The 24,887-nt window shown below is 43.5% G+C and overlaps 1 protein-coding gene across 1 annotated transcript in view; it reads right to left on the reverse strand.

Moving 5' to 3' along the window:
• itga7 (integrin, alpha 7) overlaps nt 1–24,887 on the reverse strand; it is a 74,503-nt gene that overhangs the window by 9,004 nt on the left and 40,612 nt on the right. The window contains exons 5-22 of the mRNA XM_079510386.1: nt 24,720–24,824; nt 21,223–21,430; nt 18,794–18,990; nt 18,344–18,432; nt 17,563–17,690; nt 16,008–16,103; nt 15,837–15,898; nt 12,317–12,486; nt 11,370–11,522; nt 9,785–9,900; nt 8,927–9,116; nt 7,566–7,640; nt 6,066–6,145; nt 4,786–4,863; nt 4,064–4,166; nt 2,450–2,707; nt 1,984–2,112; nt 388–501 (exon numbers count right to left, since the gene is read on the reverse strand). Coding sequence (XP_079366512.1) covers nt 388–501; nt 1,984–2,112; nt 2,450–2,707; nt 4,064–4,166; nt 4,786–4,863; nt 6,066–6,145; nt 7,566–7,640; nt 8,927–9,116; nt 9,785–9,900; nt 11,370–11,522; nt 12,317–12,486; nt 15,837–15,898; nt 16,008–16,103; nt 17,563–17,690; nt 18,344–18,432; nt 18,794–18,990; nt 21,223–21,430; nt 24,720–24,824 — 2,351 coding nt within the window. The remainder of the gene's footprint in view (nt 1–387; nt 502–1,983; nt 2,113–2,449; nt 2,708–4,063; nt 4,167–4,785; nt 4,864–6,065; nt 6,146–7,565; nt 7,641–8,926; nt 9,117–9,784; nt 9,901–11,369; nt 11,523–12,316; nt 12,487–15,836; nt 15,899–16,007; nt 16,104–17,562; nt 17,691–18,343; nt 18,433–18,793; nt 18,991–21,222; nt 21,431–24,719; nt 24,825–24,887) is intronic.

A 24,887-nucleotide genomic window follows, 5' to 3' on the forward strand; every position in this document is an offset into this window, starting at 1 on the left:
TTTCAAACCAGTTTCTCTCCTGAATTGAAGTAAAATGGATTACAGTAGATCTACAAGCTCATAGCGCGGCACCGAGTGCCGTGCTACGAGCTTGTAGGTCTGCTATTTTTGAAAAATCGTGAAAATGTGGTGCAAATCTTTGAATATATATTCTTTCAGAGCAAACGTTTTTAACTCAAATCTTTGCTTCTGGGGAGGTCCCTGGAACATATTTTTAGATGGGGGTAGGCAGCCAATTACATATATTTGTGGGGCTCCTTGACATGAAATAGTTTGAGAACCACTGAAACATGAGGTTTTTCCAGATTTAGTAGACATTTGTAGAATCATCCTCAGGTCTAAATGGGTTAATTAGAATGGACAGACAGCCGTGTAATCATCTCTCACCTCGATGAAGGTGCTGTTCCACAGCCTGGCGTGGATGTTGAGGACAGCCTTGCCAGAGAAGCTCTGCAGGGGACACTGGATGAGGACACAGCGAGCTGACCCCAAGAGACAGTCCTGGTAGGAGAGACAAAACACTGGATGAGGACACAGCGTGCTGACCCCAAGAGACAGTCCTGGTAGGAGAGACAAAACACTGGATGAGGACACAGCGTGCTGACCCCAAGAGACAGTCCTGGTAGGAGAGACAAAACACTGGATGAGGACACAGCGAGCTGACCCCAAGAGACAGTCCTGGAGGAGAGACAAAACACTGGATGAGGACACAGCGAGCTGACCCCAAGAGACAGTCCTGGAGGAGAGACAAAACACTGGATGAGGACACAGCGAGCTGACCCCAAGAGACAGTCCTGGAGGAGAGACAAAACACTGGATGAGGACACAGCGAGCTGACCCCAAGAGATAGTCCTGGAGGAGAGACAAAACACTGGATGAGGACACAGCGAGCTGACCCCAAGAGACAGTCCTGGAGGAGAGACAAAACACTGGATGAGGACACAGCGAGCTGACCCCAAGAGATAGTCCTGGAGGAGAGACAAAACACTGGATGAGGACACAGCGAGCTGACCCCAAGAGACAGTCCTGGTAGGAGAGACAAAACACTGGATGAGGACACAGCGTGCTGACCCCAAGAGATAGTCCTGGAGGAGAGACAAAACACTGGATGAGGACACAGATAGCTGACCCCAAGAGACAGTCCTGGTAGGAGAGACAAAACACTGGATGAGGACACAGATAGCTGACCCCAAGAGACAGTCCTGGTAGGAGAGACAAAACACTGGATGAGGACACAGCGCGCTGACCCCAAGAGACAGTCCTTGTAGGAGAGAAAAAACACTGGATGAGGACACAGCGCGCTGACCCCAAGAGACAGTCCTGGTAGGAGAGACAAAACACTGGATGAGGACACAGCGCGCTGACCCCAAGAGACAGTCCTGGAGGAGAAACAAAACATGTGAGCTCACTGTGAGCTCAGAGATATTTTTTTTGCTTTCAACTAAATGTGATCTAGTTTTTAAGATGCAATCGTTTTTTTTTTTTTTGTTTTTTTTTTAATTATTGATTGATTGATTGACTACTTTATGAACAGCTGGCAAAAGGTGCAAATGTACAGTTATACAATGATGCTATATTATTGCTAGACTTGAGAGAGACTTGATCCTCATTAATTTGCTTCCTCATCTCTCATTATTTTGTGCACATGGGCTGGGACTCAGATTCTCTGACTCTTGTGTCTGTCTGTCTAATAACTATGTGTATTTCTTGAGTCTCTTTCTCTCTCTCTCTCTCTCTCTCTCTCTCTCTCTCTCTCTCTCTCTGACACAAAGAGTCTCCTTTGTGTCTCCATAGGGAGCGCACAGGGAGCATAAGGGAGTCATCAAATGGGGTGAGTCATCATTTTGGGGGGCATCGAACTATCCCTTTAAAAACAGGGTTGGTACAACTTGTGTGCCGATGGATGGCGCAAGCGAACATCTGATGTAATAACCTCATCCTCATTGCGTCTTGTCTTGGTCTTAATGATGTCCGTGGTCTTACCAGTGTGAGAGACTTGCGTCTCTCCGAAGCAGCGACTGATGGCGTGGTTCTTCTTCCCGCGCTGCCTTTGGTGATGACCTGACTGGCTGACTCCTCCTCCTCTGGGTGGGACCGGCCCTGCCTGCCCGCCTGGTGAGGGGGGGGGGGGGGGGGGGGTGAGAACACAAGAGCCTTTTTGTTACATCAGAACAGTAACGCTCAAACGTTTTTTATTTCAAGTAGCCCCGTGTTTACTTTGCATTTAGGATGTTATACTTCGGCTATTTGAAGATCTAATTTTTTGTGTTTATCAAATTGGCATCAAAGGTATATTTTGATGCCAATATATATACTTTTGTACTTTTTCTTTACCCATTTGAATACAGGACTTGTATTTGTAACAGCGTATATTTTTTATTGTGTTATTATTGGTATTTTATCCAAGTAATACAACATCTCAGTCAGTACTTCTTCCAGCAGCACTCACCCTGAGATGTCCTGCTTGCGGCGGCTCTGTGGCTGAACTCTCTGTGGTGGGAGGCCGCTGTGTTTTTGCCAGTTCTGCGGTGGTGGAGTTGGGCTGCAGTTTGAGGTGATCGATGGCGTCCGCTGGCGAGCACCGTGTGCCGTTCATCTCCACGCTGGCGGGGTACAGGAGCCACTTCCCATTGGCCAGCTCGTAAGGCCACATGATGTTCAGGAAGGCGTCGCCGAGTGCCTTGTCTTCTTTGCCCATGTTGGCCACCTGAAAGAACGAACGCATTCCACTTTAAAGGAGAATTCAATGCTAGAAGGCTTTCTTACCTTTTATTTGAGGTTGTTGGAAATAGCCCATAATGCGCTTTTGCACAAAATAACACCTGGACCTCTTTGGTGGGGACGTAACAACTACAAATAAAGGAAATAATGCCTTCTAGCATGGAATTCTCCTTTATTGATTCTCCTTGCTGTGACACTATTTTGAAATGGAGCTAATAGTGTGAGCTAATCAATGGAAAATGCAAGGCAACGCAAACCTATGTGTAGAGCAGGCAATACCAAATGGCTTTACATAAACCTCTAGAACCATGACGAAGTGAAAAAGAAAGGCATTATGAAAAAACATTTGGGAATTGGCATAACAAATAGGGAAAATTAAAGTATAAAATTAAAGTAAAGTAAATAGGGAGGAAAAAAGGGAGGACATTATTGGCAATAAATAAAAAACAAAGGGACATTTTAATACAACATAAAACTGTACGTAAGAATAAAAACATATGAATAATAAAGAATAATTTGAAAAAAATACAGAAAGAAAGTTGTAGTGGAGCGTAAAAAATGAATCAAAAGCCTCAGTATGATGGAAGCAGCAAACAGCATTTATTTAAAATAACAGAGTTGTATAGCAGACCTGCTCTTTTCCGGTATGTTCCACATATCTGGGGCATAAAAACTGAACAATAAAGATAAAGGTAAAGATAAAAATCAAATGTACACAAATATTTTTAAAATATTTTCAAATGACCAAAATATACTGTATATACTAGGGTGGCTAGAGCACCGAAGTCTGAGGTCAATATCGCTAGAGGGCGCCAATTCCACGAGTTTGTGTATTTTTTATAATTGTATTATTATCCCTATAGGGGCATCTTAGATCACCTCATATAAGAACTGTGTTTGAAAAAGAATCAAATCATCCCGGCAGTTTCACCCATATGGATATGAACAATCAACTGACAATTAGTTAGACTTTTTGCTAGAAACAAATATGAATGACTGACCGTTATAAACAATACAGAGACACCTCCCAACAATATCACAGAGACAGTTTGTTTATTTTTTAGAGAAAAACGACCGCAAACCCCTTGGAACAGGGGATGACGTCAGGACTTTGGCGCTGTATGTACATGTTTTGTGATAATAATCAAAATCTACAAAGTACCTAGTAACTAAAGTTTTCAAATATTTGTAGTGAATTAAAAGCAAACAATATTTGCCTCTGAGATTAAGTGGAATAGAAATTGGAAATACTCCAGTAAAGCAAAGGTACATCAAAATGTTATGCAAAAGTACAATACTTGAGTAAATGTAATTAGTTACTTTCCACCACTGCACACCTTACCGTGAACTCAAAATCCACAGGGCTACCAATTTCTTCCAGATCCTTCATGCCGCTCTCTCCCCTCACAGCCCCGCTGAAGAACAGCTGGTGAGGTGTGGCCACTCTGTGAGACACACAAAGTAAGATCAAGGGTGATTGATTGATTGATTGGTTGGTTGGTTGATTGATTGATTGATTGATTGATTGATTGATTGATTGATTGATTGACAATTGTATTAACAGTTTGTAGTGTCGAAAGCACAGTCAGCCAAGAGGATTGAAATACCTTGGTTATACCTGGAATGTTTCAGTGTTAGTCTAGTTTCAGTTGACTAAATGTCATGCGATTTAAGTCGACTAAATCTACAGTTGATTTAGTCGACTAAAATGTATTTTGGCACGTAATGGCTGATTTGACACTTGCTGAAAATAGCCGATCTACAAGCTTTTTAGCGTTGTGAGATTGTAGATCTGCTATTTTCAGCATGCAACCAAGTGTAAAATGACTTATACTGGATTTCTTGTCCACTAGTCCCTTCCTAACATTTTAGTTTAGTTTGTATCTGTTGACGAAATTGTCAATACATTTAGTCTTAGTCATCATAGCTTAGTTTTCATTTAGTTTCCATGTAGTTTTCCTCAGTGAAAAAAAGGTAGTCGACGAACATTTTTCGTCTTAGTTTTAGTCGACGAAATCAACACTGGTCACTACTGGTGTCAATGAGAGCACTGACTGCACTTACCCGATGACAGACAGGGGGAGCTCTATCACCACCTTAGCATAGGCTGTGACTGGGGCCAGGTCAGACTGCTCGCTGATACTGAGAACACAAGATGAAATATTCATATCACTCAGCAGGGGAGGGCTTTGATTGGGACTGTGTTATCCAGTCACATATTATAAACGTAATGATAATCATCATCATAACCATCATAATACACCTTTTTTAACCCATTTAGACCTAATGACGATTCTACAAATGCCTTCTAAATCCTGACAGTTTTCTTGAAAAACCCTATGTTTCTGTGTCAGTCGTTCTCATACATTTTCATGTCAAGGACCCCCAAAAATGTATGTAATTGGCCGCCGACCCCCATCTGAAAATATGTTGTTCTATAGGGACCTCCCAGAAGCAAGGATTTGAGTTAAAACCGTTCGCTCTGAAAGAATATATATTCAAAGATTTGCACTACATTTTCATGATTAAAAAAAAATACCTAAAAAACCTATGTCAGTGGTGCTCAACCTTTTTCATGCCAAGGAAGGACCCCCAGAATTATATGTAATTGGCCGCGGACCTCAATCTCAAAATATGTTGTTTCAGGGAAGAAGCAAATATTTGAGTTTAAAAAGGTTTGCTGTGAAAGAGTATAATTATATTCAAAGATTTGTGCCACATTATCATGATATAAAAAACAAAAATAGCAGATCTATAAGCCCGTAGCACCGTACTTGGTGCCGTGCTACGAGCTTGTAGATCTGCTATTTTTACAGTATGACATACAGTAATGCTTAAAACACCAAAAGGGGTTCCCGTCCTGAATGGACAAAGTGCTTCACAATAGCAATATAAAATAAATACAGCCATAAGGAAAATACAACACAGTAAAAGAAAAATCAAAGGACAAAATAATTACGATTAAAAACAAAGAGCATCAATTAAAATAAATGTAAAAACTAACTAATTAAGACAAACATGAAAAGGTACAGAAGGGAGAAAAAAGTGGCAATAAAAATGGCAATTATTAAAAACTAAAAAAAGTGATTTAAAACGATGACAATGACTTTGCTAGCCTGAGAAATGGTTTAATGTTTACTAAACTATTGGTCTGAATACAAGACTACGTTTATTTCCAATGAAAATATCCCCAAAAAACGGGGGACCTCGTATTATAATCGGGGACTAGACTATTTGACATTCAATGTTCTTTTTCCAATGAGTCTTGAAAAACGGGGGTTCGTCTTATATTCGGTACAATACGAGTATTTAAGATGTCAAAGAAATAAAAAATGTAAACTCACGTTGCCAATAGCAGATCCATGCTCAGCTCGGTGGTTTCTATAGTGATATAATCTGTGCTCAGCAGGATGTAGAACTGCAGCTGAAGGACAAACACAACAGACGTTAATATAATATAATAATAATACAATATAATTTATAATGATAAAAACGCTGGGACAACGCTCTACACGTCCCAAACTCTTCTCCCTTCTGGCTCCAAAACTTTGGAATGCACTTCCCATTACAGTCAGAACTGCAGCCTCACTCCCAACCTTCCGCCGTAGTCTGAAAACCCACCTCTTCAGACTCCATCATGGCCCGTAGCACTTACCCAGTTACCCTAGCCCCAACGACCTTACAGGCGTATGCAAACGCTCAACTTAGATAGCATTTTATGTAGACTTAGATAGCATTTTATGTAGACATAGCACAATATAGTAGGCCTATATGCATAGTTTCATTATATAGATATTCCACTGTTACGTTCTTAGCTTAAGTATTTTGATTGATTGATTGAAGTATTTGTTTGCAGAATTACAGTATACATTTCAAGCACAACTCAAAACTGTCAACTGTGAGTGGACGACCAATAAAGCATTACACTTCTTTACAAGAGGGTCCACCTTGTTCAATTCTGCAAACAGGAACAAGTTGCTGTCACTAGCTGATGTCATGTCGTTTACATATATTAGGAACAGTAAAGCCCCTAGTATGCTTCCTTGTGGAACGCCACTGCTCACTGGGAGGGGGCGGGGGGGACATTGTTCCGTTCACCTCCACCATCTTTTCTCTCCCCTCCAGGTAGGATTGCATCCAGCTCACTGATGTTAACCAGTATGGTTAACGGTGTCAAAAGCCTTTTGGAGGTCCAGCATGACCATGTCGCAGTATTTGCCAGCATCCACCACGTGTTTGATGTGGTCGCTCAAATAGAGGAGGCATGTGTCAGTTCTGAAGCCGGATTGGAATTCGTAAATGAATTTTTTGGTGGCAAGATACTTTTCAACCTGTTCATAGACAATTTTTTCTATCACTTTCCAGGATGGAGCTAACAATAGAAATAGGGCGGTAGTTGCCGGGGTCTAATTTGCTCCCTTTCCTGTGCAGGGGGGTTACTTTGGCCATCATAAAATCTTGGGGGACCTGTCCCTGTTTGATGGAGAGGTTTACTATGTGGGTGATGATTGGAGCTATAAAGATGGCAGAGACTCTGAGTATGATTCATGATAACTACTTTTTTATGTATGTGATGTACTGCCATGTTTTTTGTTCTTGCTTAATGTGAGTCGCTCTGGATTAAGATCGTCTGCTAAATGCTTAAATTGTAATTGTATAATAGTACAACATTAATGACCAGAATGACCACATTTTACAGTGGAACCACTTATTATTATTATTATTATTATTATTATTATTATTACTACATAGTAGTCATGCTGTATGTACAGTGTACAGTATGTGTATTTTTGACAACAGAAGATTCAGTTCCCAAACTTTGAATTGGATTTAAAACGGTTTACCACAGCGTCTCTCTTGAAAGGGTTTCCCAGATCACATTCAACATCCCAGCTGGCATTGGATTTGAGTTGACACACCTGTGTTGACAGTGACAGAGACATACAATTAAAAAACAAAGAAACAAACACAGTTAACCCATTTTGGGGCGGGAACCCCTTTTGGTGTTTTAAGCATTATGTTATGCTTTAGCTGTTGAAAAATAGCAGATCTGCAATCTACAAGCGCGTGTATTTTTCCAGTTTTTCATGTGTCTATGAGGTGACAGTACTTCATTAGACACCCTGGAGTCGTTTTTATGTGCAATAGTGTATTAACTTTGTATTTAGGGTTTCTTCCTGGAGGCTGAACTCTTGACAGTCAAACGGGCCAATGAAATAAACAGTAATATAGTGACACCACACTATCAGCCCCTCCCCTAACCCCTCCCCCTTTATCATACAACTACAGCTGTGGGTGTGGCTTCAGTTCAGGTGGATCACCACCCACCAGGCAAACCAGGCATACTAATGAACTGGTGGGCGTGCCCACATAAAAACAACATTTTAACAAATACCGTACACTTTTTTGAAAAAATTATACCTCCTTATATAACAATAAGACCTGATGATCATGTTTTAGGGTGGATGTCTATACAAGCATGGCAAATGAAACATACTACACAGCTAAAGGGTATATGTTGAGGATATCCTGTTGAGGATAATCTGCAGTAGCTTTAGCAGAGTTCAACCTATAGCGGTATTCAGGCCACGTATTTAAAGACCTCCATGTAAGTTGTGTGAAGACAACAAGATGGTCCCATATTTTGTCAGGTCACCAATTTCACCATAACACCCGCCATGCTGGAGTGACCGAGTGGCCCAATCATTTGGGGTATTGGAATTTGGCTTCATTGTGTGTGCACATACCCTATTATAGTGTATACTATTATAGTGGATATAGCACTGACGAAGGTCTTAGGACAGAAACGTTTGCTTTTTAATTGCACTTTGAGCACTAGAGCACTTTATGACTATGAGCATGATAAAATAAAAGGAAAAAATGTCTTCTTAAGTCTCGGTATAAAGGAGTTTTCCTTCATTTTTTATACAGTGAGCGAGTCTTTTTCTGCCAGGTTTTTCCTCTATGTTTTTGAGACCACCGCTCCTGTAGTCAAGTTTGAAAAAAAGAACAATTGGGAAAGGAGTTGTGGGAGAAAATATAAAAACAAAGAGTTGTATTTTCTTTTCTTTTTGTGAAACTTGCATGTGATGTCATGCTCATACTCTTTGAATAAAGTTTATTTAGAAAAAAAAGAAAAAGAAAGGCGCAACCGTTTCCTCAGTGCTTCACATACCCTCTTATACGGCTGATTGTGGTTGGCTACCTGGGTCAGGTCCCGGGTGTTGGAGTAGGTCAGCGACGGCGGGAGGGAGACGAGCAGCTGGGCGGCGTGCGCGTCGTCCCCGTCCTCCTGGGGCAGGCGGGGGTCCGAGGGGAGGTTGGTGACGCTGATCTCCAGGGCCACCCTCCCCCGCTGGTCCGACTTGGAGAACACCTGCACGCCCTCCTCGTCTCTGGAGAGAGAGAGAGAGAGAGAGAGAGAGAGAGAGAGAGCAGTGTTGGTTTTTGGGCAGCACATTTTGATTTTAGTTTTAGTCATCATAGTCTCTTCAATAGTTTTCATTTAGTTTCAGTCACATTTAGTCACCCGGAATGTCTTAGTGTTAGTCTAGTTTTAGTCGACTAAATGTCATGAGATTTTAGTCGACTAAATCTACAGTTGATTTAGTCAAAGAAAATGTATTTTGGCGGTCCTTGATGCCGCTTATCTAGTACTTATCTAATTTCACTTATCAACGTGTCGCACTGCGACGCGTTGTGAGCATGCTATTTTCAGCATGCAACCAAGTGTAACATGACTTATCCTGGATCTCTTGTCCACTAGTCCCTTCCTAACATTTTAGTCTAGTTTTTATTTGTTGACGAAATTCATTTTAGTCTAGTTTTTATTTGTTGACGAAATTGTCAATACATTTAGTCTTAGTTTTAGTCATCATAGCTTTGTTTTCATTTAGTTTCCATTTAGTTTTCGTCAGTGAAAAAAGGTAGCCAGATGCCCATACACCTGGCAAAGACATAGATTTATTTATTATCTGTTGAGGTATACATATGTTTCCAGGGAAACGTTTTTTTTCTTTGCAGCCTATAACCTAGGTTTGCACTGGGTGGGGTTGGTACTAACTTTGGCAGAGGGGTGAAGAGTTCAGAGGTGTCGTCTCTGGTTCCGAACTGGTAGCTGAGCTTCAGGTTGCTCTGGCAGACCCTGTCTTCTCCACATCCCTGCTTCAGGAAATTCACCTGCAAAGCACAACACTTCAACTAAGCATGTTTCCATGGTGGACATTACAGTACGAGTGCAAATGCTTAAAGGAGCATTCAATGAAATGTCATGGGGTATGTGGATTTCTATACAAGCATGGCAAATGAAACATACTACACAGCTAAAGGGTATATGACGGCTTTTAGCTGGCTATAATCTCAGTCTACTGATTGATGTATCATATTGTCGTTGCTACATCCCAGCAAGCACGGTCAGGACCTGGACGAATTAGTGACGTCTCGATTGGGGCCAGATCAACTTAGGTCATATCATAACTAGTCATATCTGGCCCAGAATAAGCTATATTATTTCAACCGGTGAAGTCGTCCTGGAAATGACATAAAGATCATCCCCATATGGGCTGTGATCTGGCCTAGTCCTGAACGTCACCGGAGTCACTGGAGGACGTCATCATAACGTCATCATGACGTCATTTGGCTTGCTGGGATAGCTCTAATCCTGTTGAGGATAATCTGCAGTAGCCCTGCTGTGGTAACAAAGTCATTTTTACACAACGAGTTGACATCATCATACAAATATAACCTGTTTTTAAGGAAGCAGTTTGGGCGCTATACTCCCTGACCTGGAAACAAGTCCCCGGGACCAATTTGTCTTATCCTCGAAGCATCAAAAGAATAATTCACCCATATATATTATTTTTTTTGCTTTTGTCGCATTCCTAAACCAATAATTTGATGACTGGCTGAGATGCTAATGTCTCCAGTAGGAGATTCAATTGACCTGCCTTTGAGTCTCCGTCAGTCAGCTTAGGAATGTGACAAAATCTACAAAAACTACGAAATAAGTGATTATTTTTGGGGGGTAAATGGTGCATTTATATAGCACCTTTATCCAGGGATTACAGAGATTGTGCATTACATTCCCCCATTCACACACACATTCACACACTGATGCCGGAGGAAACCATGCAAGGCACCAACCTGCACATCGGGAGCAATTAGGGTCTTGCTCAAGGACACTCTACCCCTGAGCCACTGGCGCCCACAACAATTCCTTCAATGTCTTACTATACGACATGATGTTTACATTTCTGACTAATAAAGCCTTCAATTAGAGATGTCCTGATACTGTATCGGTATCGGAAAAGTATCGTATCGGCCCTTTTTGGTCATATCGGGTCATATCGGTATTGGTGAATATGCCAATCTAACCACCAATCCGACACAGGGATAAACGGTTGACACTATGGCAAGTAAATAAAATGTTGGGGCATGTGATGCGGAGTTTGCTTTGGAGTTGCCCAAACAGCAAGTGCACATTTCAGTGAGGAGTCTGCTATTAACAACACAAGATAAAATAAGTAATTGTATTGTTTTATTATTATAAATATTATTCTCTGGTATCGGTATTCGGTATCGGTATCGGCTAACACAGAAATTGTGGTATCGAAAAAAGTGTACATCCCCATTTTTCAATCAATTCAAACCTCAGTATGCAGCTTGGTAGCAGGTACGATGTTGAGAACAGGGGGCAGCTTCTCCAGCTTCTTGACGCCTCCCGAGTGCCTGCGCGGTGCCACGGGTTTGAGGGAGTGGGTGACCACCAGCGAGATGGGACTCAGCTTGTCTAGAATGTTGTCCTGTATTTAGAAAATATACAAAAAATAGATGGAATTATCACTGGTGGAAAAAGTACTCACATGTTTTACTTATACAGTAAGTAAAAGTATCAATACTGCAATGTAGAAATACTCCGGAGAATCCGGAAAGTACTTGATTAATTCTTTCTGTGCCAGCTAGCTATTAGCATTTTATGAAAAACCTATGTTTCTATGTCAGTTGTTCTCAAACATATTCATGTCAAGGACCCCAAATATATTATGACATTGGCCGCTGACCCCCATCTGAAAATATGTTGTTCCAGGAACCTCTCAGTAGCAAAGATTTTAGTTAAAAACTCGCTCTGAAAGAACATTCCAAGATTCCATTTCACGATTTTTAAAAAATAGCAGACCTCGTATAGAAGCTTGTAGCGCGGCACTCGGTGCCACGCTATGAGCTTGTAGATCTGCTATCTTTCAGCTGAAATATAACATAATGCTTAAAACACCAAAAGGGGTTCCCGTCCAAAATGGGTTCCTCCGGGTTCGGCGGGGTCCGTACCCGGCGCAAAAATAATGAAAAGTACAAAAGTATCGTTATTAAAAAAAAGTACTCATTATGCAGAATGCCATATTTCACAAGTATTAACAAATAACTGCTCGTGACGGAAGGTTCCGCCAGTTGGAATCCAACCGGCAACTGCTATTGGCCTCAATGTTCCGTCTGATAAGCTTTATTGATTGTTGCTGACCTGCAGCTGGAAGACAGCGCTGGTGCAGGCCTGCAGGTTCTGCCCCTGCAGGCCTGTGTGTTGTGTTGTGTTGTTGCTAACCTGCAGCTGGAAGATAGCGCTGGTGCAGGCCTGCAGGTTCTGCCCCTGCAGCTCCACCTCCTCGGTCTGCGTGTACTCCGGCCCCAGTTGACTGCGACCCAGGAAGTGAACGCGGTGCGCGAGGCCCAACTTCCTGCGCTCCGTGTCGGCCTCAAAGTGGACCACCAGGGCTGAAGACAGAGAGGGACAGGGAACAGAAGGAGAGACAGAGAGGGACAGGGAGCAGAAGGAGAGACAGAGAGGGACAGGGAGCAGAAGGAGACAGAGAGGACAGAGAGGGACAGGGAGCAGAAGGAGACAGAGAGGACAGAGGGCAGAAGGAGAGACAGAGAGGGACAGGGAGCAGAAGGAGACAGAGAGGGACAGGGAGCAGAAGGAGACAGAGAGGGACATGGAGCAGAAGGAGAGACAGAGAGGGACAGGGAGCAGAAGGAGAGACAGAGAGGGACAGGGAGCAGAAGGAGAGACAGAGAGGGACAGGGAGCAGAAGGAGAGACAGAGAGGGACAGGGAGCAGAAGGAGAGACAGAGAGGGACAGGGAGCAGAAGGAGAGACAGAGAGGGACAGGGAGCAGAAGGAGAGACAGAGAGGGACAGGGAGCAGAAGGAGAGACAGAGAGGGACAGGGAGCAGAAGGAGAGACAGAGAGAGGGACAGGGAGCAGAAGGAGAGACAGAGAGGGACAGGGAGCAGAAGGAGACACAGAGAGGGACAGGGAGCAGAAGGAGAGACAGAGAGGGACAGGGAGCAGAAGGAGAGACAGAGAGAGGGACAGGGAGCAGAGGGAGAGACAGAGAGAGGGACAGGGAGCAGAAGGAGAGACAGAGAGAGGGACAGGGAGAAGAAGGAGAGACAGAGAAAGTTAGGCAGTGCTTCACAAACATTTTCACGTGTTCAAGGAGGGCCCTCATAATTGTCTCCACCAGGCCGAAGGCATGGGGAGAGAGTATGTTTTGCACTCCGTCCGTCCGTCCGTGTGTCCGTCCGTCCGCCCGTCCGTCCGTGTGTCCGTCCGTCCGTCCGTCTGTGAATAGCTAATCTCTGGCACCGTTGGCTTGATCGCACCCATACTCTGCACACACACTCCCTGAATGCCAGAGCTGAACCTCTGCTCCAAAGTTTTCACATTGGCCTGTTATAGCGCCACCAGGAGGCCGCTTTGTGCAAAACAAATGTTTTGACAGTACACGCACATTCCCACTAGGCCGAGGAAGAAATGCCACTTGAATATTTTCAACTCAGCCTCATGGTGGCGCTATAACTGGCCGATTTGTGTTTTTACCTATAACTGCACCGATCTGTGTAAAACCATGTATGTACACTCCCTAGAGGCCAAGGAAAAACCTTTGCCTGGAATTTTTCACATCTGCTCTTTATAGCGCCACCAGGAGGCCGACATTATGTAAAACACATTTTCTAATATTACTCCTTTAGATTTAATCCAAATTCCACGCAAATCGGTACACATGCTCTCCATAGTCATGTGATCATGTGATTTGTTTGATTTCTCATAATTATCCATCCTGATTGGCTACGATTGGCTCCTAAAGTTTTCAGGAGTAGCCCGTTTTGTACCTGTTTTGTACAAATCGCCACAACTCCTCAACGCAGCGTCCGATTGCGGTGAAACTGTGCATGCCTATTCCCACTACTAGGCTGAGGAAGAAATGCCACTTGACAGTTTTCAAATCAGCCTCATGGTGGCGCTACAACAGGCCAAGTCGCGTCACACACACACACACACACACACACACACACACACACACACACACACACACACACACACACACACACACACACACAAAACCCAAATAAACATGTTTATATTACTCCTAAACATTTTTCCAAACATCACACACACTCCTATCCTCCTGGTGGAGACCTGTGCCCAGAAGGGCACTTTTTCTAGTTGATTGTGTTTTTGGCCCCCTATCTGAAAATATAGAAAAGATTTGCGTGAAACGTTTTCAAAATAAAATAATATAATATAATTTAATCTTTTTATTGCTGCTAAAATACAAGGATGAAAACGCCAACGTGGATTAAGTGGTTAATTCAGATACAACTAGAAAAAGTGCCCTTCTGGGCACAGGTCTCCACCAGGAGGATAGGAGTGTGTGTGATGTTTGGAAAAATGTTAGTAATATAAACATGTTTATTTGTGTGTGTGTGTGTGTGTGTGTGTGTGTGTGTGTGTGTGTGTGTGTGTGTGTGTGTGTGTGTGTGTGTGTGTGTGTGTGTGTGTGTGTGACGCGACTTGGCCTGTTGTAGCGCCACCATGAGGCTGATTTGAAAACTGTCTTTCTTCCTCAGCCTAGTAGTGGGAATAGGCATGCACAGTTTCACCGCAATCGGACACTGCGTTGAGGAGTTGTGGCGATTTGTACAAAACGGGCTACTCCTGAAAACTTTAGAAGCCAATTGTAGCCAATCAGGATGGATAATTATGAGAAATCAAACAAATCACATGATCACATGACTATGTAGAGCATGTGTACCGATTTGCGTGAAATTTGGATAAAATCTGAAGATGTAATATTAGAAAATGTGTTTTACATGTCGGCCTCCTGGTGGCGCTATAAAGAGCAGATGTGAAAAATTCCAGGCAAACGTTTTCCTTGGCCTCTAGGGAGTGTGCATACATGGTTTTACACAGATCGGTGCAGTTATAGTTAAAAACACAAATCGCCCAGTTATAGCGCCACCATGAGGCTGAGTTGAAAATATTCAAGTGGCATTTCTTCCTCGGTCTAGTGGGAATGTGCGTGCAAAATTTCACGGAAATCACACGATGTGTTCATGATTTGCAGCATTTTGTTTGAAACGGAGCACTCTTGCGAACTTTGGAAGCCAATCGTAGCCAATCAGGATGGAGTCTGAAAAATCTGAAAGACCCGTTTCGTTGAATGGCTCTAGAGAGACTGTGTACCAATTTGCGTAATGTTTGGACAACATCTGTAGGTATACTGTCAAAACATTTGTTTTGCACAAAGCGGCCTCCTGGTGGCGCTATAACAGGCCAATGTGAAAAATTTGGAGCAGAGGTTCAGCTCTGGCATCCAGGGAGTGTGTGTGCAGAGTATGGCTGCGATCAAGCCAATGGTGCCAGAGATTAGCTGTTCACAGACGGACGGACGGACACACGGACGGACGGACGGACGGACGGACACACGGACGGACACACGGACGGAGTGCAAAACATTCTCTCTCCCCATGCCTTCGGCCTGGTGGAGACAATAATATTAACTAATTGTGTTGGGTCCCTGGAACCCACTATGAAAACCACTGGATTAAGAGAAATGTCAGGTCACACCGGGAGCACTCGGGAGCACTCCAAGAGCCCCACTAGGGGTCGTAAAACACCTCACATCTTGTGAGGGAATACTAAATTTACAGTTCAGATTTGATTCACCTAGGCATTAGATTACCCCACATAGACGAGGCGTCCCTTTATAAATAGTAATGAGCGAGCTACTGAAGGTTGTCCGTGGTGCATACAAGAGAGAGGCGTGATGTCTTACTGATGTGAGGCGAGTAGCGCTTCGGTTTGGCCGTGAAGCTGAAGCAGGCGCTGACCTCAACGCTGAGAAAAGAAAACGAAAACAAAGTGGCATATGCTTGCATTTGTGTAAATGTTCTATCATTTCATTTTCTATTGTCTTTTTTTTGGTACATGGTATATGTCTCCTTACCATACTGCATCTCTGCCCTTGCAGTTGTGCTGCTCCAGATCAATGTTCTCGGGATCAATAGATATGTCTCTGATCAACTGGAGCACAGGACACGACCTTGGAAACACACGCATGGCTGTTATGGAAAGGCAACAGCAACAACAACATGAATGGTAATGGTATGCTCAGTTTGAACACAAATCTACCAGGAAAAAAAAGTCACCTGCAAGGAATTTTTATGAAACAAACACTTTACAGATTGAAAGAGGTTAATTCAAGCTTTTTGTACAGCTGCAATGTTGGTGAGTTTGACGTTGTTTAATACAGATAGGACTTTTCTGTTTGGATGAATGGGTTGTCTATGGGTTAGTTGCACCTAGTTAGCACCTTGCTGGCAAGATGGCCGCGGTCTGAATATCGTCCATTGTAGTGTAGATCCCATAATAAACTGAACCGACAGGTTGCCTGATCCAGTCCAAATGAAGGTCCTTGGCCTTCATTTAGGTCTTTACACGATAACCGTGTTCACAGAAAACGGCAAAATAAAGTATTGTTTGCTGGGGTCCCTTCTTTAGACGAGAACTGCGTTTTCAGGAGGTGAAAAGTGAAACCACCTCCCAGAGTGGAAATCTTTGAGAACGCCGTTTCCTCCCGTCTACATGTAAACAGGCAAAGCGGTGAATCCGCAAAACTTATGACATCATGGCTCACGTTGGCTCACAACGTATATGTTTATTATGGAGTTCCTACAATGAACAAGCCTCCCTGAGTCCTAACAAGCACTCCTCATCAGCGATGGTGAATGTAAAACCATGATGTAAATAAAATGCCTTGTGATAGGCGGGCAGCAGCATTTATGTAGCCTAATGTAGCCTATTATAAAATATATAACCATCCCGTGGCGCGCTCTGTCTGCATGCTCTGGGCTGCCTGTCAGCCTGTGTGTCACCTCGATGCGTTAGTATTCAAAGCAGGCAGCGAGCGACGGCCACAACCCCGTCGTGGTCTGGAAGCGTCATTCAAAACCCCGATAGGGTTGCCTTCTTCTTCTTGTACGTGGGTGACTGGTCTATCCGGCAGCCCGTTAGCGCCACCTAGCGACATTATAGCGTTTTCATAAAGTGTGCGTTCTCGTGTTTAGACACCGTCGTGTCCCGTCGTGTTAACACAACGGGACTTTGCCGTTTTATCTGGAGACGGTCGCCGTCTAAAAGAGGCCCTGATCTTTCTGAGTTTTATCTTTTCATATCAGTGCCTGCATTCATTGGCAAGTAAGTCTGTTAACACATTATGTGCCCTTTCATTCTTTCAAAATGGCGACCCAGGGTGCCAACTTTTAGACCCACTTTTTGACATTTTGAAAGAACCCCCCCCCCCAAAAAAAAACCAAGACGTCCACAGACGTCCTGGGCACTACATGCGGTAATTCCTAGGACGTCTGTGGACGTCTTGGGCACACATTGTGTCAATAATGCATCTCCACTCTACAAACCGTGTGCAGGACTTGGTCCAAAGGTTGAGGACATTTGAGGCATTTCACACAACTGTGGAATAATAATAAATGTCTCCTCCTCACCTGAATAGAACCACTGAGTCACCCAGTGAACCCACGGCCAGGTCTGGGTAGTGGTTCTTATCGATGTCCAAACCACCGGAGATGGAATAGCCAAAACGCTTGACGTCATAGTTCCGACCATCCAGCACCTGAAGGGTTAACATCATTGTGATCACTATATCTTTGTCATCTGTTAGACAGGGTCTCAATGGACTTTCTTTCTTAGCTTTTATTCTCCCATATCCAATCAGTGTTGTTTTTGTCGACTAAGACTATGACGGAAAATGTTCGTCGACTACCGTTTCACACTGAGGAGAACTGAATCATAACGAATTAAAAACTAAGCCATGATGACTGAAACTATGACTAAATATACAGATAATTTCGTCGACAAATACAAACTAGACTAAAATGTCAGGGAGGGACTAGTGGACAAGAGATCCAGTATGAGACATTTTTACAGTTGGTTGCATGCTGGAAATAGCTGATCTACAAGCTCACAACGCGTCGCAGTGCAACACGTTGTGAGCTTGTAGATCAGCTATTTTCAGCAAGTGTAAAATCAGCCATTACAACGGCAAAAAGGCCCGCCAAAATACATTTTCGTCGACTAAAACAACTTTAGATTTAGTTGACTAAAATATTATGATATTTAGTCGACTAAAACTAGACTAACACTAAGACATTCCTGGTGACTAAAATGTGACAAAAACTAAAGGAAAACTATTCAAAAGACTATGACTAAAACTAAAATCAACATTTGCTGCCAAAAACAACACTGTATCCAAATGGTACAACTCACCTGTGCGGGCTTCGTTTCAATGCCAAAATCGGAGCCTCTGTAGATGAAGACTTTACCGTCTCCGTCAAACGGCGCTCCCACAGCAATGTCTGAACAGATATGACATAATGTCATGGTTTGTTATTTTAAAACGAAGAATGTATATAATAAGGGACAGGTCGATTTCTATAAAGTGATCCTCCATTGGACTCAAAGTAAAGCTTGTAGATCGGCTATTTTCAGCAAGTGTAAAATCTGTCATTACGACGGCATCAAGGCCCGCCAAAATACATTTCAGTCGACTAAATCAACCGTAGATTTCAGTCGACTAAAACTAGACTAAACACTAAAACATTACAGGTGACAAAAATGTGACTAAAACTAAATGAAAGCTATTCAAGAGACTATGACTAAAACTAAAATGTGCCGCCAAAAACAACACTGTAAGCCAGGGAATAATATTCCTCTCACCTCCGTAGCCATCTTGGTCCAGATCCCCGATGTTGCAGACCACTATTCCAAACATGGAGTCATAGGTTCCGTTGAGCCTGATGGGCCGGACCTGATCGGCCCAGTAACCAAAGGGATTCAGGTACACGTACACAGCCCCGCCGATCTCCGCCTTGCGGTCGAAGTAATTCGGGGCTCCCACGATCAGATCTGTCCAGCTGTATGAAGGGGCAGATGGTCATGACAAAAAGAATGGAAATGATTATAACCATCGCTATACATTCTCCACAAATATTATTTTTACTTACAGTATAAAAACAATCTATTGCCCTTGCCTAGATGACAAAAAGGACTCAGAGGAGTCCAGTGGGTTATCAAAAATGACAATAGTTGTACAAATGTGTCTTAACAACTTAAAGGAGCATTCAGTGATTTGAGTGATTTGGAAAACCACCCAGTCCGCCCCGGTAACAAAATGTGCACATGCACGCTCTACAGTGGGGGGAAGTGCAACAGGCCAACAGCATGTGCACCAAGGCCCGCCCCCACTCGATCATGATTGGAGGAAGGCCCCTCTCATCCTGATTGGATGAAGGCTTTGCCACCCGCCACCAAAACTGAAACTAGGGTTTTTTGACCCCAGGGGCTCACTGGGGACAGGGAGGAACTCCTTATATGGTCAGCACACTCTATAGTAGGGAGGATTATCCAGAAAAAAAGTCAAATCACTGAATATACCTTTAATGGTATAACATACCAAAACCCATTAAACCATTTAGACCCGAGGATGATTCTACAAATTCCTTCTAAATCCTGACAGTTTTCTGAAAAGAATATATGTATTTGGCCGCCGACCCCCATCTGAAAATAGGTAGTTCCAGGGACCTCCCCGGAAGCAAAGATTTGAGTTTAAACGTTCGCTCTGAAAGAATATATATTCAAAGATTTGCGCCACATTTTCGCAATTTTCTAAAAAATAGCAGACCTACAAGCTCGTAGCGCGGCACCGCGCTATGAGCTTGTAGATCTGCTATTTTTCAATAGCTAAAGTAAAACATAATGCTTAAAACACCAAAATGGGTTCCCGTCCCCAAAATGGGTTACGGTGACACAGACGGGTTCCAGGTCTTAAAGGCATAGTGAAACGGAAATGGTGGACATTTTATTTTGAAGTTTCAGACGGTCTCAAGTTGAAACACCGCTATGAAGTTTCTGAACCAATCAGAGCGTCGCATCCCTTCAGGGGATGGGACGGTATCTAGGGACGGGTAGCTATGCTACGCAGGACAGCGTGTGGATGTTTGTTTACAAATCAGATAGTCAGCCAGCTTTACCAGTTTACACTTAATGTGGCTTATTTCTACCCTATAATGTTTTCAGATACATTTTTAGCGTGATGATTAAGTTGAAACCGAGTAATACACTCTCTGGATGTTATCTTGAATGGGAATAAAAACGGAAGATGTCTGTAATCAGTAGCAGCTGTGCAGCCTGTGCTGGACGGATGCGGAGATATGGGGAATTAAACTGGTGAGCTTCATTTTTATTGGCTTTTATCGATGTTGGCCTCGACACGTCATCACGCAGCAATAAGGGTTGAAAGGGGAAAAAAACTTGGAAATATGGGATTAATTAATTAATTAAGCCCATTCTGGGCGGGAACCCCTTTTGGTGTTTTAAAGATTGTTATACTTTAGCTATTGAAAAATCATTTGTGGCGCAAATATTTGAATATATATTCTTTCAGAGCAAACGTTTTTAACTCAAATCTTTGCTTCTGGGGGGGGGGGGGGGGTCCTGGCTGGAACAACACATTTTCAGATGGGGGTCGGCGGCCAATTACAGATAATTGTGGGGCTCCTTCACACGAACAAGTTTGAGAACCACTGACAGAAACACTGTCAGGATTTAGAAGACATTTGTAGAATCGTCCTCAGGTCTAAATGGGTTAATACTAGGGGTGTAACGATACATTTTAACAGCGATACGATAAGTATCACGATACATGGTTGACGATACGATACATGGTTGACGATACGATACATGGTTGACGATACGATAAATGGACCATATTAGTTCATTATGGCGATTCAATGATTTGAAATCAATACAGTAACTATTTAAAATACATTGACATTATTTTAAACTAGGTAATTAAACCCCTCTTTTTTCTTTTTTCTTCAAAAAATTGCTAAATACCACGCACAAAAATGTAGTATTGATACAATCGATGATTTGCATAGCAAAACGATTCAATACCGATTGTTTGCATTGCAAAACGATACGATACATAGTCAATGTTGCTGTTTTCATTTCGATATACTTCGATTCTTGTAATTAAACAACGATCTTTCGATGCAGTTACTATATCGTTACACCCCCAGTTACTACTGCTCCTCCATGACGGACGGGGGCATCTCAACCCCAGCCGTCTCCAACGTCCTCCTCACCCGTCACTGTTGAGGTCGGCGGTGGCCACCGAGTAGCCGAAGGAGGACGCCAGCTCCTCCCCCCACAGGACGAGCTGCGGCACCAGCCGGTACACGTTGTCCTTCTTCAGGAGCACCACCGCCCCGGTGTGGTTGGCCCGTGGCGCCCCCGCCACAAACGTCAGCTCTCGGAGCTTCATGATCCCCATGGCCGAGTCCACGGAGAAGCCTGGAGGAGGAGGAGGCCAGGTGGATGTGAAGGAGGAGGAGGAGGAGGAGGAGGAGGAGGCGGGGGAGGAGGAGGAGGAGGAAGGGGGAAAGGTCAGGGGGTTAGTATTGACCATTGGACTCGGAGGATCATCTCTTTCTCCGTGTTGCTGATGTTCATCCTCTTCTTACTAATGAAATGTGTGCCTTAAGTGAGTATTGATTTTTATGTCAAACTCGTGATGTGTGTAAACGTCCTGCGTGTGCTGCTGGGTTTTTTCGCTGGTCTGCTGAGCAAAGGAACGCATGCAGTCAGTCCCTGGCTTTGAGATGAAGAGGAGAGTCTGTGTTTGTGCGCTGCTGAAGGAGAATTAGATGTATTAAAAGCTCCTCGTAATGTCTCAAGAGATTCACGGTTATACCGCAATGTATCTGCTGCCTCTGGTGAAGGCAACATGTAAACACTAGTGGCTGGAGATTAATCAGATTTATGGCCCCTCTCCCTCTCTGTGTGTGCATGTGCGTGTGTGCGCGTGCGTGCGTGCATGCCTGCGTGTGTGAGTGCGTGCGTCCATACGTGTGAGGGAATGTGAGCATGTGGCTGCATACTAATCAGGCAGAGTGGCGGGGCAGAGAGCGCAGAGGGAGGAGACCCTTCATGCTTGTGTCACTCAGCGGTGGCTGGTGCTGCTAAACATGGCAACTCAACATCATCTCAACAGGCTGTGACATGTAACACTCAAATATCAAAAATATTCCACAACCAAAGAACGAAAGTCAAACATGCATGCGTAATATTATATTTATACTCCCCAACAGGTTGACATGCAGTAGAGTGTAGAGTAGGAGAGTAGCGACACGCTTTGATCTCGCCGCAAAGCAGGTGCCTATGGGCTATAGTTCCAAACATTGCTCCTATGGCTGGAACTATCCCATTGAGATAGAATGAGCACTTCCGCATTCCATTGTTACAATGGGAGTCAACGCTAGTGTCGCCACTCTCTTACTATATTACTCTGACATGCAGGAGGTGGGGGGGTAAACTAGAGGGGCAGAATCAGGGGCAGAGGGGGGGCTGTCTGTTAGTCCTGAGTAAACATGCTGCAAAAGGAGGATTTTGTTGGAAGACAAACGGAGACAGACAAACAGTGAGACAGCTCCAGGGTGGCAGGTGTGGAATGCAACAGTCGGCGTATAAAAACAGCTCCTGTAAATAACCAAACGGACGAGCTGCTACTTTTTTACACACAGAGCTCGTCCCTTCTGTCCGAGAGGGTGACTGACTGCTGGTGTGGCCTTTTTTTAAACACACACACGCAACCACCCAACAATGCAGTCTCTGTAACACTAAATGTGGAACGGTCGCAAACCTTATCCAGAACAGACAAATTGCAGAAAATAGCCAATCTACGAGCAGATTGCATTGTGATGCTTGTACTGTAGATTTTCTATTTTTGCTCTTTTTTTTGACAGTTCTGTCCAAATGCAAACATTTAATGACATGCCCAAAATAGGGACAGTGTTGAAAGTGGGTGGTTAAATGTGGTTAAATGTGGGCAGCAATGCAGGCTTGTTGTGAAAGGCCAACTGCAGCCTAAACGGATTGAATTGTGATGTTTACATTGTATCTGTCGATAATGATCTGAACAAATAAAACTAAGTGCTGAATAGTGGAGCTCAAATTAAATTTAGCTAGGCTGAAAAATCATCCAATGATATTTTTACAGCATTGTACCGTACGTACAGTACATGACTTGAGTGGAGCTCGGCTTAGAGCTCCAAGATCATGAAATGTCTGCTCGGATTGTATTGATCAATACAAAGGGAATTACTTCACCAACATAATTGTTATAAAAGCTGGCATCTATAGCATCCTGTGAAGGAACTTAAGGAAGTGTTCAAAATGAAATACGTCCACGTTAGAACACCTCTGTGTCTGGGGGTTTTAGTAGGCGTGCATACATATGGTCAGTAGTAACAGTATGTGTGAGACTTCATTCCGTTAGGATTTATGGAGGACATGCGAGTTGATGACCATTGGTCATGTGGGAATTGCTGCCGTGGGGGGGGGGGAGGCGACGGCTCTTTATGAGGAGTGTAAGGTAAGTGGGATTGGTATAGCATGAATAGAGAGTAGGTCCACACATAACAGCTATAATGGAAAGGAATAACTGACCTCGCCCCAAAACGGTAAATTACTTCACATTCATTAGCCCTCAAATGGCCATGTGAAATCTGTTGTTGTTTTGGTCACACACAGGAAGAAAACATCATACAGCTTAAGTGGGGTCGAATAGACTACCCTCTAAAATGGCGATATCACTAGTAGGGAGGTTAAATACGAATAGATTAGACAAACAACTCTGAATTCAGTCTGGATGCGTTGAATCTGAATTCTGTATAGTTAGCACTGACAAACAGTTAGCACCGCAAACCGCGCGTTCAACGAGAGCTCTGCCTTTATAGGTTGTTAGTCAAATGCACCTATATCTTGTCAGTAAACCAGCCGATAAGAGAAAACCAAGCGATGAAAATATCCAAGAAGAACCACCACCAAGAGACCCTGGATAGTAAAGACTAGACGCACACACACAGTACACGTATACATGCAGACTGACAGACTGGCTGAACAGACCACAGAGATGATCTACAGATACACACACGATCCCGCTGCTACTCAAAAGAGACAACCATTGCCTTGCTGGGTGTCAAATCACCAGCTAGCCAGTGTATGAATCCTCAGTGTTCATTTCAATCTGAGAGCATGAAAATGGACCCAAAATGGGACGGGAAAATGTAAGTTACGGTTTACATGAGGGCAGCTGGTTCTCGGAACGAATTGGGTACGGGAGGGGACCCCCAGGAGGTCTTAGGAGGCCTCAGCTAAATTATTGATAGTTAGGAACTAAATTGACCCCCTACAGGTCAAGTAATGAGTGTGCAAATGGAACTGGGTCCATTTGGTTCCAATGTGCATGTGTATTGTGTACACTCTCAAAGCTATGGGGGTCCATAGCCTAATATACCAAACTAAAGTTCAAATTGACCATTTATTATGCATCAATTTAAATGTCAATGGAGTTGAAACTGAGGATGGCTGTCTCTTTAGGACAGTGAGTAGTGACAAATCTCAAGGTTCTACACAGATTCTAGACAAACTAGTAGTCTCTATAAAGACCCCGGTCAGAATCAGCACAAAGAAAACAGATAGGGAGATTAAGAGACAGAGACAAAGGACACAGACAGGACTACTGCCACTATACAACCCCAAGTCCGGTTCAAACAAAACGGCAAACCTCACGCCTACAAACCTAAGTAGCTATTAAGAGCTACGTCTTCAAACGTGGGCTGGCTGGAGGGCTCCAGAGTTTTGTAGAGCAGCGCATCTTCAACGGGGCTAGCCACGAACAAGAGCCCTATGATGGCCCCACGCAGACAGAGAGAAATAGAGAGGAGAGGAGAGGAGTGGAATGCATGGG

This window comes from Electrona antarctica (genome assembly GCF_951216825.1).
Source record: "Electrona antarctica genome assembly, chromosome: 9".
Lineage (NCBI taxonomy): Eukaryota > Metazoa > Chordata > Actinopteri > Myctophiformes > Myctophidae > Electrona > Electrona antarctica.